The sequence below is a fragment of the Montipora foliosa genome, chromosome 2 (assembly GCF_036669935.1).
Source record: "Montipora foliosa isolate CH-2021 chromosome 2, ASM3666993v2, whole genome shotgun sequence".
Classification (NCBI taxonomy): Eukaryota; Metazoa; Cnidaria; class Anthozoa; order Scleractinia; family Acroporidae; genus Montipora; species Montipora foliosa.
Genome location: NC_090870.1, coordinates 54913392 through 54930593, shown reverse-complemented (window position 1 = coordinate 54930593; position 17202 = coordinate 54913392). Strand labels below are relative to the sequence as shown.

General features: G+C 38.5%; 1 protein-coding gene across 7 annotated transcripts in view; it reads left to right on the top strand.

The window, feature by feature from the left end:
- Positions 1-10279: 10279 nt before the first annotated feature.
- LOC137993591 (zinc finger protein Gfi-1b-like) overlaps positions 10280-17202 on the top strand; it is a 42657-nt gene continuing 35734 nt past the window's right edge. For 3 of the 7 annotated variants that reach the window (XM_068839539.1, XM_068839537.1, XM_068839538.1), the window contains exons 1-2: positions 15523-15996; positions 16387-16596. In XM_068839539.1, coding sequence (XP_068695640.1) covers positions 15909-15996; positions 16387-16596 — 298 coding nt within the window. In that variant the 5' untranslated portion in view covers positions 15523-15908. Of the gene's footprint in view, positions 10821-10870; positions 11826-14892; positions 15006-15522; positions 15997-16386; positions 16597-17202 lie in introns of those variants that run through there. The other 4 variants (XM_068839541.1, XM_068839543.1, XM_068839540.1 and 1 more) reach the window with 3 other exon arrangements.

Sequence of the window (17202 nt, the reverse complement as noted above, 5' to 3'; positions counted from 1 at the left end):
TCTTACAAGTGCTTTATTTATCTCTCGTGCTAACTGTGCAAAGAAAGACAGCTCCGCGCATGAGATCTTAGAATCTATAGATATATATCTTCTGGTCTCTAATCAGACACGTAATCCCCGATAATGGATTTCACCGCTCATTTTGTTAATTGACATCTGTGCCTGGGACGGATCACGAAATTGACGAGTCCGAGTTGAGACCCGTGTTTTGAAACCTTTTTGAAATAACAACTTAATCAAACGCATCCTATATTTAGACATGTGAGTAAGACTTGTCCCGTATGCAAGTTTGTTGAATTAGGTCCAAACGGATCAGCGTTCTCTGTCTTTTTGGCCTGACTACCTGGCAACAAATTCCTTCCCAAATCACTATCACTAGATTAGCGACTAAAGGAAAGAATGTTTGTGTAACCCGGCTTCTTTTCTGCACTTTCACGAACTGACGTTCATCCTTTTTTTGTCAAACCTTTTCATCTTATCTGATCTCTTGATTTGCCACTTGATCGTGTACGTGCGTTTAGTCCTTTCGCGTCTTTTATTGCAATCACGACTTGGAAACGAGCGCGTGCCCTTTGTGACGTTTCCTCATGCACTATATATTTGAAAGTTGCAAGCGTACATCTTGCGACATGAGCGAGACGTCAAGGATGTGTTCGATTGACCGTATTCCGAAATAGGAATACATGGAATAGAAGTTAGAAATCCCTTTTTTTTTTTTACGGAGATTCACATTAAAATTGTCAAACAGCTGCTAAAATGCTATTTTAAACATATCTTTATTATCCTTGTTGCTTCAAAACGTTAAACATACCGTTTCAAATCATCACATAGGGTCAATCGAACGCACCCTAAGTCACCTTGGCGAAATCTGGCATTACATGACCAAGTAAGATATTTGTTTCAACAACAAAACTTCAATATATATAAGTGGTTCTCCATATAGATCCATTACATTAATTAAGTAGTATTTAGTCGAGAAGCCCATGGTACAATGTCGGCAGGCGATAACTGAATGATTGTTTCTGTTTTCAACATCGCGCCAATGTGCGCTACATGAAAGAAGTTGTTCGAAATTCCTCTTCAGCGTTCGCATTCCTGCTTATTCAGGAAAAAAGGGGAGGGTTGGAAAAAATCTCCGCCGCTTGTGTTTCGACAGACCCGATTTTTTTTTTTGAACAATTTTTTCAAATGTACGTGATTTATTTATTCAGATTTTGAATTAATATCGCGTGATATGTGGGTGAAGTTTGTTGGTTCTTTACTCTGCTCCGAGAGATTTTTGTTCGAGTACTCCTTCAAAAACAATCGTACGATTTGATTTGATTTGATTCCCCAATCAAAACGTAAATAAAGTTAATCTATTATTGTTATATTATTATTATTATTATTATTATTATTATTATTATTATTATGGAAACTAATCATGTTCGTTGGTATTAATTGCTCCCTAAAGGTTGAACAAGGGCCCGATATAAAAACTAATCAAAATGACACGCGGAAAAACTGTTATCTTATCTTTTCAACAAGGCGTGCACTCTTAACAGAATTAGGTCAGTGGTAATATGGAGAGAAATGCCTCATTTACTTCCCACGCTAACTGTCTAAAGAATGCTAGTTTTACACACTACCTCAACGACAATGGAGCGCCTCTTCTGGATAATTGCTTGATGATTTTAAGATCTCTGTACAACACTTAAAAGAGCCTTGCTTGAGACAGCAAACAGGCTGTGCGCGAATATTCGCTATGGCCTTAATCAACTTAGAGTATTGTATTAATTGATTGGGTTAGCAGCATATGGCCATGAAACTCAATATTCCGCTGCATGCTGTGGATTTGATCCCAATATCCTTTAAACCTTGACTTGATTCGTATCTGATCGATCCCAACTGAAACTTTTAGGACTATTTTAAAACTAATACAGTTCGATGTACAAAATAATGTCAGCTTTTTCAACTTTTTCCCTTGTTTCGATTTTATACGACACTTTGTCTAAATTTCTTGTCACAAACACTATTTTCAACTTCGATGGAAGATAAAAAGTGCAAAACACAATATATCAAATATTGCGGACAGCCTCTAGCTGAAAATTTAACTCAAAATCGATTGCTTATGAAGGCCCAGTAATACGGGCAACATTTTTCGTGCAACTTGTCGCGCATTGCAACAATGTTACGTCGCAAGTTGAGATGGTTTGTTGCGCGTATTACCACCCTCTTGCGCAACAAATTTTCATGTTGCAAAAAGTAAAAGCGACGTCTACTTTTGCAACACAAAAATTTGTTGCGCAAGAAGGTCGTAATACGCGCAACAAACCCTCTCAACTTGCAACGCAACATTGTTGCGCGGCAAGTTGCACGAAAAATGTTGGCCGTATTACTGGGCCTTTAGAATATTACTACCCGTTTTTGGTTTGAGAGACTAACATCGTAAAACTAATGTTCAAACAAAAGAATACGTTTTTCGATTCAAAGCTGCATTCAAGGAGCGTTACAATGATGTTTATTTCATTCTTATAGCATAAGTACTTGTGAAATAGGAACGTTAAAAAAAACTGACACCTCAAACCTATATATGACGAGACCTTAAAACCAAGTTTGATGATCGTTCCTCTAAGTACTGCAGTGTAAAACGTTTGGCTAAGAGTATATCCTCGATCGGCAATATAAGGCATCAAACAGTGTTTAAAAGACTTTCATAAGTTTGTAACTCTGTTGGATATCGAAAAACTGTAAAGAATCTCGTTTGAAGCTTTGTAGGGTACATGCTCAATAATGATTGAGATCATTGAGTTAGTGAACTAACCTTAAGAAGTTGCGAAAAAGCATGAGAAACTAATAACAAAAAGTATGATGTAAGATTGAGGGACTTTCATATGACCTTGAAAAAGTGTTCGCAATTTTCTTCACGGACCAATATTTGGCGAGATTAAAACAAAGCTTCTCCTTATTCCCGCGAAGGAAACTACTAATATGGGCAGTAAACAATTCGATTGCCTTATCACATTACTGCATTTCAAATGACGTCAGAGCGAAACTTTCCAGAAATGTCCATGGAGAGATGACGTTGTTTGCATCCGCGGCGTTCGCTAAACCAATGAAAATTCGCGCTCATTTGTTTTTGTTCGATAAGCCAAGTAAATGTTTTGCATTTTTGTTTACGTTCTGTTTTTAAGTTTATTTTTCAAGGACATCTGAAAGTCGCTCTATTATGAAAGCCACACTTTGCGACTGCAAATAAGCTGATCATCTTAACCAGTGGAAAGATCCAGGCTTGACCTGGACTTGACCATATAACTGTGCCATTTCGCTCCGCGCCGCAGTACCATTTGGCGATAAATCCATCTGGATTATGGTCTTGTCATTGAAAGTGTATTAATTAGTTTCTAAGATAACTGTGATAAATCATTGCACATATGCAGTTCGAATTCCTTCATAATATGACCTCACTAAATGTTCTCACTAAATCATTGATACCATGTACGTTGTCTCTCCCACAGTAAGCTGCAAAGCGTAGAGGAGAAACCAGTGGATTCGGTAATAGGGCATGTATTTCAAAATTTCAAAACCTGGATAAATTTTCCAAGGATAGGACCTCATGTCGAGCAGCGACCCGTCTTGGCGCTTTTTGTCGGCACATTTCTCGTCACCGGATTCTTGCCTCTGCTGACCTATTTCTTTCTAACATGTGCAGCAGCATCTGTAAGCGTGTTCCTATTGGTTCTTCTCGGAAGTGGGATAGTCACCATGGTAACTGCTACCTTGGTTGTACTTCTGGCAATCCCAGTATGTATTGCGAGCGTATTTTTCCTTTGCGCTTGCGCACTTTACTTCGCTGCGTCACAAATGAAGATTCTGGTCAACGACGGGGAAGGACTTCTCAAGACGAAGAGCTGCGAGAGTAGCATTTCCTCTAAAAGCGTAAGGATAGAGTCTGAAAAGAACTTTTGCAAACAATAAGTAAAAATTTGAGGAGAATAGTTTTAAAGAAAAGCGACAACGAACTGTGTAAATGAGGACTATAATGCCGAATTTGTTTCAATACACTTTGTCACCGTAAGATAAGGAAAGCTACAATGTTTGTTTATTGATTTCGTAATGGTATTTACGTGGCCGTTTGCAGTCCATCACGTTAAGATCAGTCAAAGCTATATATGACTCCAGTGGCAGTGAAAATAAAAAGATAATAAAGGAAAGTAAAAACAAAACTCAGATAATCGAGGTTTAGTATCACGTTAACGGCAAACAGCAAACGTGAGGCTGAAATTCGCGTTTTTCCAAAAATCAAAGCAACTTGTTTGATTTCAACTAATTTCTCGTCTCTCTATAAATATCGAGCAATTTCTCAAAAGGGAGAAACAAGTGAAGTGAGCTTATAAGTGGTCTACGTGACGACGCCACGTGATCTGCCCTAGCTTGATAGTTCGATCTTGAGAGTTGTTAACGCGTAGGTCAGTGGGAGAACCGAAGCAATTCTCTTTATTCAGTGAAAGAGCCAAATTTTACCCTCTCCTCTGCGTCACAGATTTGGACCATTCCAAACTAACAGGGTCAGGAAGGATATTCCCGGGATCCGTGATTTGATCAAAATATGATGCGGCATTCGGGAAAACGCAAAATTTATTGACGGGATTCGGAAATTGACTGCTCTCCGGGAAGCGGGATTCCCCGAAATTTTAAAAGGAATTCAGGAAATTAAACGGAATCGGAGTCGGAAGAATCAGAACGTTCCCAATTTCTTCCGACTACGCTTATGACTCCGTCACTTATGATCCAGTGAAAACTAGATTGTCGGTGTTGGAAGCAGAAGCGGAAAAACCAACCAATCGCAATGCTTGGAATCGAGCATCGTGATTGGTTTATTCTTCCGATTCTGTTTCCGACTCCGACAATGCAGTCACTTGACAATTCACTTGATCATAAGCGACGGAGTCACAAGCGGAATCGGTGTTCTGCTTCCGACTCCGACAGTTTGATTTTCACTCGATCGTATCGCTCTGCGCTTCTGATTACGACTCCAATTGCAATTCCGACTCCGTCGCTAGTGAAAACCAGCCTTAATAAAATCTAATTAAAGTTCGTGTCTGATTAATAATTATCTAATTGAAACTGTCAAGTAGTCGGCAGATGAGAAGACACTGGGAGTATTTTGTTTCAACCGAATGCCAGGAAACAAAGAATATGAAAGGAAAGTGCACGTTGTGTGTTATAGCATACCAGTTATTGCTTCGATGCTCAATTGCTTATTGAGACGCTCTTCGCATCTATTATAATCTTGAGCGATTGTTATTACATATGGCAAATAGTGATGGCAGCTCTGTTGCCTTGAGTAAGACACAGAAGGGACATAAGGGATATCCCAAAGTTAAAAGCGTCTTCACGTACGTGTGATGTCTTAGTAGCAGGACATGGATTCCATACGCCAGTGGGCCAGCGAGCATGGCAAAGCCGCCAGACAGCTCTCTGTTCGTCAGACCAACACCAAGCATGCAGCACGAACTCTAAACATGTATAGGAAAGAGCTACCTATTGGCGACCGATTAACCAAAGAGGCTGTCAGAGTACAATTCTGACGCCAGCGACGATGCAGACAGTGCCACCCACCAAGGAAGAGGCGGTCGAGGATGTGTCTTTAATTTTCTACCAAGGACAGTATACGCACGAGCAAAAGGCAACTCATCACCCTGTTGTATCGAGCGCTATCATCATACTAAGGAGTGAAAAGCTCTTTCTCTTTTTCAATAGCCTTAAAACAGGCGCAAATTAAAAATTAAATTTCTATCGAAATGGCCAGTGTACAGATTATATTTTATTAGCTTGTGGAGAAATTGTCTTTTTAAATGTGTATTTTGGGAAAAAAAGAAGCGGGATTCGGGATAGCGATGAAAAGTGCGGGATGCGGGATTCTCGTGAAAAGTACGTAGGAATGTGGGATCAGCAACCCTCCTTCCAGACCCTGATCTAATTTTAAAGCTACTTGCTCTGATTATTGAAATTCTTTTGACGTTATTCTTTGCGAAATTCCGTTTGTCGAAGCCAAAAACGGTATTGCTAAACACCAAAGTGATAAGGAAAAAACCTAATTTGCTTTTACTTCCAACACACTGTTGGTAGCCATATTGCTCTTAAAACAACATGGCTACCAACTGACGAGGTCTGTAGACAAAGGTCGTGTTCTATTCGGATCAACCGTTTCAACCACAACCGGTTTAGGTTGAAGCGGTTGAGGTTTCCCAACAGAACACTTTTCTAACCGTCTCTCGGTTGAAACGCGGTAGACGACAGCGGTCGCTGCCAATGCTTTCTCGACCACTTGAACCTTGGTTTGATGCCGGTTGAAAAAGTTGATCATCCAAAGCAACCGAAAACGGTTTTTTTCCGAATAGAACACTAAAAAACCCAACTAATCCAACCAACTAAAAACGGTTGATCCCAATAGAACACGACCGAAACTAGTTTTCCAGTAGCATATTAATGTGTGTGTTGGAAGTAAAAGCAAATTAAGTTTTTCCTTATCATTGTGGTGTTTGACGTTATAAAGTTCTTCAACAAAATTGTTACATAACGCACTGACTAAATATGCTGTTTCTTCCTCAATTAGAAATCGTGATAGGAAAAGACAGTGATTTCTTATGAGACGCTCTCTAGTTACTGAGATGGCACCTAAACTGATGATCGGAACATTCATTTCAGTTTGGACTAGCGATTTTCTAGCGGGAGCACTGATTAAATTCCTCAAAATCAGTTGTCAACAGTAAATGTAGCTACGCGTAATCAAATAAGGAAATGAAAAGAATGACTGAAATTTCAAGGAACTTGCAATGAAAAAGATGTATTTGATACATCTTTTCAAATTTTAAGTTTTATATCTTAACTTTTGAACGTTTTCTTAGTAAATGTTGCTAAAGTTTCCTCTTTTTTTCGTTTCCTAAGGTCAGATTTTGAATTGTAACTTATGTTGCACTTCTATTACCAATTATGTTAACGAATGCAATCGCCCTATTCTATCTTAATTACAGAACATGTGCCGGATCGCAGAGTTAACTGAATCCAAATTTGTTCAGAAGGATTATAAATAGCAAGGTTACTGCTATAATTGAAACTTAATAATACACTTGGAAATCTGAAAAATTTTGCAAGTTAGAGCTATTTGTTTTAAGTTGTTTGTATCTATTGTTTTTTCTTCAAATTGATACCAACAAACAACTGAAAGTGCGGTAACAGTAATTGTATTTTTCTCAAATCCAATGACAGGGTGATAACAGGTAAAAAAATTGTTTTCCGTGAAGAAAAAAGTCAGCGATGGGAAAAACCTTGAGTTTCACCACTGATGCAGTCCTTGGGGTTACGCTCGCTGTTTGCTGCACGGTAATAAATCTGGTTTATCTCTACATGAAAACCTGTAATTAAAAGATCGAATTTGCCTTGTTTCAGTTATTGTTTTCACTCTCAACATCTGCTCAGGCCATAGTTTTGCAAATACACTTTTGCATTCGCATTTTAGGATTCAATTAAAGAACCTCAAATTTAAACAGCTTCTATCAGTTCGCTGATTACCGTCTCGGTCTGTCATTCCTCGTCGAAGCCTTTCGGAAACCAATCTGGTAAGTAAAATTTACATGGTCACTTTAAATTTCAGCCAATGCTCGCATCTGTTGATAGAAGACCTTTGGGAAAAAACAGCTTTCTTCTTCTAAACGGAAAGCATACTGCATTAACTTGAGTGCCCGCAAGAACGCGAGATTTAAATTAAAGGCAAAGTCATTATAAGAGCATTTCTTACATAACAGTAAATAGCTTCCCTTTCTAAATTAGCTCTATTTTCAAAATGCTTTACTTTGTTAATCTGCATTTAAAGTGGTCGACATGGAAAACTTATGAAAAACTTTTGTTATATATTTATTATGAAAACTTGAACCACAGCATCTGTTGTGAAAATGGCCACATTGAAATCACTGACAGAAAGAGATTGAAATTGTGTTAACTCTCTTTAATTAATTGTTGCTCGCGATTGAATATTCGGTTTGAGGCTTCCGTGTCTTTCAGACGTAAATGTATCACTCCCTTTATTCAATTAGTAATTTCCCGGTCCACCTTGATATCTGCCCTTTATAGCGATGATTAAAGAAGGTCTTTAACATGTTCTTCTCTATTTTAAAAAGAATACTTAATTCTACCTCTCTTTGTGTATTTTGTTTTGGGCAATAGAGCCAAAGATTAAGTACTTTCTTGTCTTGCGTCCATTACTTTATTGACAGAAAAACAAAACTCTCAAAGCATACACGCAAATCAAAATACTCTCCTACTTAACGCGACACAAAGTGCTGGATATTTTCTTTAAATGACAGGTGGATGCGATAGATCATAAAAGGCACTCGATCACTTCAGGTAATAAACTGATTGCATTCGCAGAGCAAAGCGCTTACGGCACGCATAGGGCGTGCTATCAATTTTTCAGATCAGGTAATTAAAGTTTTCTTGGCACGATTCTTTTAAAGATAAGTGCGCATTTGTATTGGCTGATACGTCTTTCTTTCTTCTGCAATAAAGCTCTGATTCTTTGCGGTTTTTCGACGGAAATGTGTGATTTGAAATGTCCACGAGTCCATTTCCGTATGCAGGTTGTTGCCACTATTCATAAGATCGATTACAGGATTCAGTGCGTTCGTTAACGCAAAAACCCTTAATTGTTTTTTTCTTAGCTAATGTGCTGTCTTGAGAATCTGTTTCAAATTGGTTTCTGATTTTTTACGCGGATGTACTGCGAGCATACATTGAGAAATCTGTTTTTCCTCCCAAAAAACCTGTTTCTTGGAATTAACCGGCCAAATTTGGAAATGATTCGAAAATGATGGTAATCACGACACTTTCAATTGAGTTTTGGTTGTGAAGACGATTTTTACACTTTTTAGAGACTGGAAATCAGGGTTGATACGTTATTTTATATGACTTATAGCACCTGTTCTTTGCAGTGACGGTTTCGACTGGGCACGGAAATTATTTTCTGGCAAAAACAAAGTGTTACAGAGTACAATGTTATCGTTGCGCAAGTTCAACCGCTATCAAAACTCGTACAGATAGTAGTATTAATCGACAAATAGAAAATTCGAATCCACATTTGTTCAACTGAGATTCATTACGGGGTGAATGGTTATAATTTTCCGCTGCAGCCTTCGGACTTTCGCGGCAGTAAATCGTTCAGCTTAATCAAACGGCATCATTCATTCGAACATTCTTTGTTTGGCGCTGGCTTCATTGCTTGTGAGTTGTTTACATAAAGCGCCGTTCAGTGTAAACCGGCCCAAAATATTGCTTACAACGCGTGTTTCACTGTCCTGCTGGCAGCTTTCCACTCCGAGAAATTACCGCGATATACCTTGTTCTCCTTTTGGCTGATTAGCCATTTTGGCGGCCGTATCTTGCGTGAAAGAAAAGAGGAATCAGTAATCTAGAAAAGTAAGTACAACTGAGCTGAGGAGCTCAAAGTGAGTTTTTCTCCGCAAAAAATGTGAACAATATTGTGTTTAATGTAGAGAATAACTTGAGGCAATGATATTGACCAGCTTTTAGTTTCATCGTGCTGTCACTTTGGATTCAATCAATCCTGCCGCGTCACTCGGATTCGATATCCGCTTCTAAATCATTTTCTCTCGCGGGCACAGTCAATTTGCAGCTGACAAAACAATAAGGACGTTTCAGTCTCTAAAGTCCGTTCCTTCTGGACCGTAGATTTAATGGAGCTACTTTTCAGGACGCCCTCGGCGTTGACTGATAGCGAGAGCATGGAATCTCCGGGTTTTCATTTCCGTTTTACTGTCAAGTTTTGCAACTCCGTGGCACTTTGCAAAATAATAATTTGGTCACTCACCGTTGTTCAAGTCATCAGAATTCAATGTTTTTTTACTATTCGTGGTTCCAAAACTGCAGTATAAAGGGTAACATACCATTTCTTTATGATCGAAAACAATTTTCTTTTATTAATACTGCTCCGTCCCTGTTTCATAAGATCCTAGCAAGAATAGTTTACGGAAAAATGTCTCGGAATTTCGTTCACTCAGACGAAGCGAATACTGATTGTTCAGTCCTAGTAAATGACGTCTCTTTGTCAAACAAAATCAGAGCATCATGTCACGGTTTCAGGGCTTTGCACTGTGCTAGAGCGATTTGCAATCGATACGAGATCTTTATGAAACAATACTCACTGATTTTGCAAAGCACGCTTTTTGAGACAGGGCGTTCTTTGTTTACTATTTGTTACCAGCCCTCGCGCAACAAAATGTCGCTCAGTCGCACCTACGCTTGCACACTGGAACCACGGACAAGCAGTTAAGATGCGCTGAAAGTGATAACAAAAATGGATCATTCGAAAATGCGGGCAAACATGAAATATTCACTTAGCTAAAGACCCTAGTTAAGAGCGCATTAACTGAAGGACGTGATATTCTATTCGTCAAGAGATATTTCGAGATAGCCCATGCAGAATGGCGGCGCCAAAGAACCGTGTGAGAAGCAATCTAAGCCGAACCCAGATGCTAAAGCGTGATCTCGTGAAACCGAGACCTTTTACTGGTAATGGGAAGCCTTCGAAATTCAATAAATATATTCTTATCTGGTTTTACCGACAGAGATTTCGAAGTCACTTCTGCTCAATTCAATATAATCTGCCAATACTGCCTTTGGTGGCTTTAATATAAAAGCGGTTAGCGAGAGTTTATGTGAACTGTAATTGAGTGTTTTAGTGCCTCAGTCGCGCTGCAGCCAAGCAAGCATCACACAAACAGAGTTCCTAGTAATCACTTGTCGACTCATCGCGGCTGCCCCTGGTCAGTGAAATATTTATGTTATTTTTTTTATTTCTTCCTCTTTCCGATTTTGCCTTATGATTAAATGCGATCACTGTTTACAATGTTTTATCATGTTTGTCACAAACTCTAGTTAACTTGTTGCTGCTAACTCAACTACGTCTTTATTTTTGCCTGCCCGAGTTCAAGGCTTCATAACAATTTTTTTTTTTGCTTTCACTATTCAACTCAATGTATTCGTTTTTATTTTAAACTGCATAAAGCGCAACCTCATCTGATACACAGATGTTCGGGTCTGGGAGACCAGCTTTTTAAAACATGAATATATATCATGAGAAAATTGAACTGAGGAAACGTCGGTAATCCAGTGTGGGAAGTGGAAATGAACAGCAAGCTCTATCTAGCAAGATAAATTTCCCGAAAAGGTTTATTAATAAGTGACGCTGACAGCTGATTCACCTGAAGTTTTTTTTTCAGAAATTCCCAAATCCATCAACTACATGTCAACTGACTCGTCAGCTAATTTCAATGCATTCAAAGTTTGTTACCTCTCGGTTGTAAAGGGCTTTTATTGCTATAGAGGCATCAGTATTGGAAGCTTTATCCTTGCATTTATAAACCATGAGCTGTAGTTTGCCACTAGGGCCCTTGAGTTTTTCGGGCAACTTGACGAAAATTTTAGAAAGGAAATACACACTTTTGCACTTTTCTTCAAAAAAGGTGAACTTTTCCGTACACGGATCATTGTGTTTCGATTGACTAATTTCTCCCTGAAGTTGTGAATTGTCTATTGTCTATACCTGAATGAGGACAGTTACGTAGGAATTGCCGAGGCCCAGTTGTTCGGCTTCCAAGTGGATTCTACGTTTAACCACTAAACAGACTGATCTTTCGTCATAAGGAATTTCACTTTATCTCTCTTTGTTTGCCTCCCGCAGTTGGTATTTTGTCGCTGTTGTCTAATTCGAATTGTTACTTCTACACGGCCCCAGTAGCTGCATGCTTTGTTTATATCACAGTGTGAATGTAAGTTACTTTTTTTGCTTGACTCAAGAAATAAAAAGCTACCGTTATTTAGGGTTTTTCGTTCTTTAAAAAAAACATTGCTCCGTTTCACAATCAAAAACTCCCAAGCTGACCCACATAAAATCTCTAGCATTTCCAGTTATAGCAAATGTACTGTCGAAAAAAAAAAACGACTATCGTTGCGCGAGAATTGATAATGGAGCGTTCCGTTTGGCTTTGTGAAAAATTGATGTGTATGAAACCAGATGGAATATCCCCGATAACAAAGCCTTTCCTGACTCAGTGGGTTCATGATGCGATCGGCGAGAAATTAAAAGAATTCGTTAATTGGTGCCACCATTTTGCTGTCGCTTGGCTTGAAACATTTTTTTCTGAAAGAGACAAAGGCATAATCAGTTAAAAATAAATAGAGCGATGGAAAAGGTCAACGAAAAAAAATTCACAGTCCCTCTTATATAAACACTTTCCCGGCTAGTGAATGGCTAAATTGAACTTTTGCTTTAGCCAATGTAGGTAATGATCATGTCGACTGACAACAAATGAGACCTTTTCTTCGAGGGTGATCATAGTTAGTTTGTTTGCTCGTCATATGTTGGTTTGCATTCTGCGTCGCGGCCAATTTGAAGAATAGCAGTTTTATAAACTAGACACAATGTAAACTGACTGACACGATTTTTTCCTCTCTGCCTAACAATTAAAGCTGTATTATTTTCAAACTACTGTAGCATTTTGACCGGCCTCTAAGGTAAAAGTGTAGTTCCATGGATTAAGTCGTACTGAGTGGAGAAACAACCATTCGGCAATTCGACGAGTGGCTATCAGGATTTATTCCAGTTTGTAACGTGCCTCAATATATGCTATACTTTGCGTCGTGTTTGAGTCGCAAATAAGCTTCCACTGTCACGCGTCACTCGCTACAAAGTTGATATCAAAATATCGCGAGGTCTTTCAATTTTGCAATGAACTATGTTCTTATTTCAGATTTTGTTTGGTGTTATCTGTTCCTACCCGGTGCCACTCGCTGGAAACTCTAAAGCGAATAATTCATTTTCGTTGCACGCGAGGATCTTATCTCGAACGGATGGTGATTTCAGCAGCTGCCTCCCATATTGTCGAATTAAAAATTTCACAAAAAAACTATTAATTATCTTACTGTTTAGGGCAAAACGTACGGTTATTTAGATAAAAACGAAAAGATAAGATGGCTTAACATTTTTCCCATGAAAAAAAAAAAATTACTTGCTATAAGCGTGAAAGAAGAAACACAATGATGAATCGGCCCCAGTGATATAAAACGTTTCGACTATGAAAAATCGGAAAATTGTGTTCAAGTCTGCTAAGCTACAGCGTTTTAGTCCGTAACGCCGGAACAGACATTGTGACTGGAAATAAGTTCATCAAAGGAAAGAAAGCACTATAGTTTTTTAAAAGTGGATGATTTTTTTTCAAAAAAGAAAACCCTGCTATTCAATTTATGGACGGATTTATTCCCGAAAATAAATTTAAAAAAATAATAATAAAAAAAATAATAAAAAACGAAAAAGCTTATATTGCATTAAATGTCGCCCTTTTTGAGAATTTTTTTCAAAAATGCATGTTTATTAACACTTTGAAAACAAAGCATTTTGTGAAACAGAGTTATATCGAAAGGTCATGTACTGATAGATGTAGATGACTCACTCAGAGAAATTTGACATCTTAGCTCTTGATAGTGTTTTGGCTAAGACACGACAAAAAACATCAATATTCCTTTTATTACTTGCTCAATTCGCTGACTGTTAATTTTAGCGGTATTATTCAATGTCTCCACTATGAATTTCAAGTGTTGCAAAGCTAAGGTGTCCTCAGATTAGTATTGTACGAAATTTACTCCTATCCTACTCATATTTTATTTATGTTTGACAATACTGCTTTAAAATTTGCATGAACAACCACACGAAAAGAGAACAGAGCCTTATCTTTCTCGCAGGCAAAAAAAAACATCTTTTAGTCTCTAATTTTCTTCCGCTGTAAAATTACTTAATTTTTGTCGTACGCGTGCAGACAAGCTAACAAAATTGGACAAAAATTTGCTTTGATCAACCTACATCGCATCTTGTTTAGTTTTTAGCCGTGTTAAGTAGCTTAAGTGCTTTTAGCTTGGAAATTGTCTGAGCCACCACAATTTTCTTTATTAGCCAAATATTAATTCATCATACGTACAATTAAAGAATGGTCCACCCCGTGTTTCCATTTAAAACAATAACTCCTGTTCTTCATTTTGTGGTAATTTCCCCTGGGGGTCCACAAGGAGTCTAGAATTACAAGTTACACAGTTGTTTAACAGCATCACAAAATTGTAGTTAAAAAAAGTTCAAGCGACCGCCAATTTCTCTTTTATTCCATTGTGGAGTGATGCACATTTATATCAGGGTGGTTATTGAGCGGAGCCTTTTAATCGCCAAAGACTCAAAAGCAGTTTAGTCGCGATGAGCTGATTAAGAATTGGGGGAAAAAAGTTTGCGTCCAACGTTTATTTTAGACTCCGCTCAACGAAGGCAACAATGCGCAGGAAAAAAGCGATGCTTAATTTCCCAGGGTGTCCGTTAAGAGATTTAGCGAGCGGTTCGATGACAACTCCTCGTAAAGCGTTTTTTACTTCATTAAGAAACTCTTTTCGATCCTCTTTGACAGGAAGAAAATCACTACGTCAAACACAATACGGCGGAGATTTACATTTCGTGCTAATGGATGTTCTTAAAACGCTCTTTTGCTAAATCTGAAACCATAACGAATTTGTTGCTCGACACATCAAGCACTTTGTATTCACAGGTTCTCAAAAAAAGCCGTCTTTAATTTGAATTCGTTAGTTTTTCTTTAAGAGTCTTATTCTCTTTTGTCATCATATAGAAAGAAACTTCAATTAAGACGATGCGATTTTTTTAGAGAGCTTTGAAATGGTCAAGTTTTAGCGCGTTTTGAGACAAGGCAATAAAACAGGACTTGTACACGCATTATTATCACTTCCTTTTACAGGTCGATATTATCACAGTGTCATTAACACAAGACGGGAATTAGGCCCGCCACAAATGATTGCAAACAAATCGTATCCTGTTGCGATTTTTGGCCGAACAAATACTCCTAAATATAATCGTTCCTTCATGCAGCTTAGCAACGAATAGAAAACAAGCTTCGAAAGACGTAAGTTTGATTTTGCCGTGCGCTATTAATCACCCCAGTTAATTCGATTAAAATGTAGGTAAGGTAATACTTTATGCACCTGTTGATAACCCCCAATCATCTCCCACACGTCCTCTAATTAGATTCTTCGCGTGGGCTTTCACTTGGATAAAAGCGACTCAAATTGTCATAGATGTGTAAAATTGTTCTCGCAATATGTTACCCGCTTATTTTGAGATCCAATAAGCGTCTTGCGTTTCTTTTCCTCTGTCAAGCATGGATCGATTGCGAGACCGAATGCCTGCGTGAATCACGCATCATAGTAGTCCACGGCAGTACCCTGAAAAGTTTATGGTTTTTCAAATCTGATCGAAATCCAATAGTGTGCGACCGCACTTCATTGAATGAAGTGTCTTTCTCATTAACAAAACACGATCAAAGAGTTGACAACTAAGCTTACTTAAAAAATTGACAAAAAGCAGGTTCGATCTTTTTTTGAGCGCATCACCTTTGTATTTCATATATTTTCTTGAAAAGAGAAGTTTCGGCGCCAGGTATCCCGCTTTGATCACAGGGAGACATTTAAATTGTTTAATTACACCACTAATAACGATGATCTACTGTACTTGGCGTTCGATAAAGTCCTCCCAGCTGAAACTTGTAATGAGCCAATCAGACAATCATCATCCGCTAGTTTGAAATCCACACCGCGCGCATGCGCTGCTGGTCCTTGTTGTTGCTATGGAGTTCACCTGCCGCAGATAGACCTGGGTTACGCTTTTTGTTCTTGACGCCTTTAAAAACTCATCACGTCCCAAAAATGTCTTTATTATACAGCGACCAGCTTGCAGTGGTTCGTTGAACTGACTGAAACAACGCTCAGATTTTGCATCTCCGACAAACGAGATTTCAAAAAAAAAAAATATGCCAAGATCTTTCCTGGTTAAGAAACGGATGGCACAGGCGCCCTCTACGGACCCGCAAAATCTCACCGGTTCTGAATTAATGCATGGTGAGATTGTGTGGAGTTGCGCATCTTAGGGACAGATTTTTTATTAGCAATGATTTATTTTTTTATTTTTTAATCCTCAATAGTTGGAGAAGCGTCAGAAAAAGTTTTCTTATCTTCTTCCTTACTTAAATGTTTAAATTGCTTCGTCTTTTACAGAGACTTCAAACGCGAACTAAAAACTAACGACAAATTTCTGTTTGGATTAAATCGTGCGCACTTTTCAAATCAGCGCTCATGTTATTTTATGAAGAGAAAGTGTATTACGAGCGTATATTCCAAACTGAAAACAGCCAGATTTCTGCTGATGTATTATTCTGGACTAGGGATTTGCGATCTCCTGGACGACCCAGCCTACAATCACCCAAGTTAACTTGTTGAGTTGTTATTAAGTTTCCCCAGGGCAAACTTCAAATTCCGAGATGGTGAAAGACCAACCGGGCGAGAAGGAAAGGAAGAGCTCCTCGTCAAGCCGTCCGTTCGACATTGAAAACCTGTTTGCCCCAGATAAGCCGACAAAACAGCAGAAGACGTCTTCACAGTTTCTTGCAGCAGAAGCATACAGGTCAAATTTTACGCACAAGGCTGCACTTACTGTTAATGGTAAATATGCCTATGGCTTATTTCGCTTTTACATAAGGAGCTTGATATTGGATGTAAGCGGTGTTGTGTTTTATTTCCTTTTTTTTATCAAATTCACTGGCTTCATTTTGTACTTGCAATCAGAACCGGCATAAATATTTGTGTCACATTAACGGCTACTTTAATCCCGCGGCCGCGATTGAAAATGGAAACTTGAGTAGTAGTGGCATATAAGAGAAGCTGTATTGATAACCCACCAGTTAATGATAGAAATATATTCTTGGTTGAAACTGTGAATCTGCCAATTTCTTCGTTTTGGATATTCGGTTTAATTTCGGAAATCAGAACCCACGAATTGGCTTAATATGGCACACAGGAAATGATCCCACTAGCCCATAAACTTTACGAGTATTTTTTGGCGGTTCATTCATAGAAAGATTTTAAATCTGCAAACAAACCACTTTAAATAGTATGAAACAGAGCGCGCCGCATTTTACACGATTGCCAATTGCCCACGAGTACAAAACTTTTCACATTATTTATATAGCTACTCCGACTTCATAAGACGGCGTCGAGCGAAGATTAATTAAGCAGGAGAATTCTCTCACAATATCTTAAAGGCTGTAT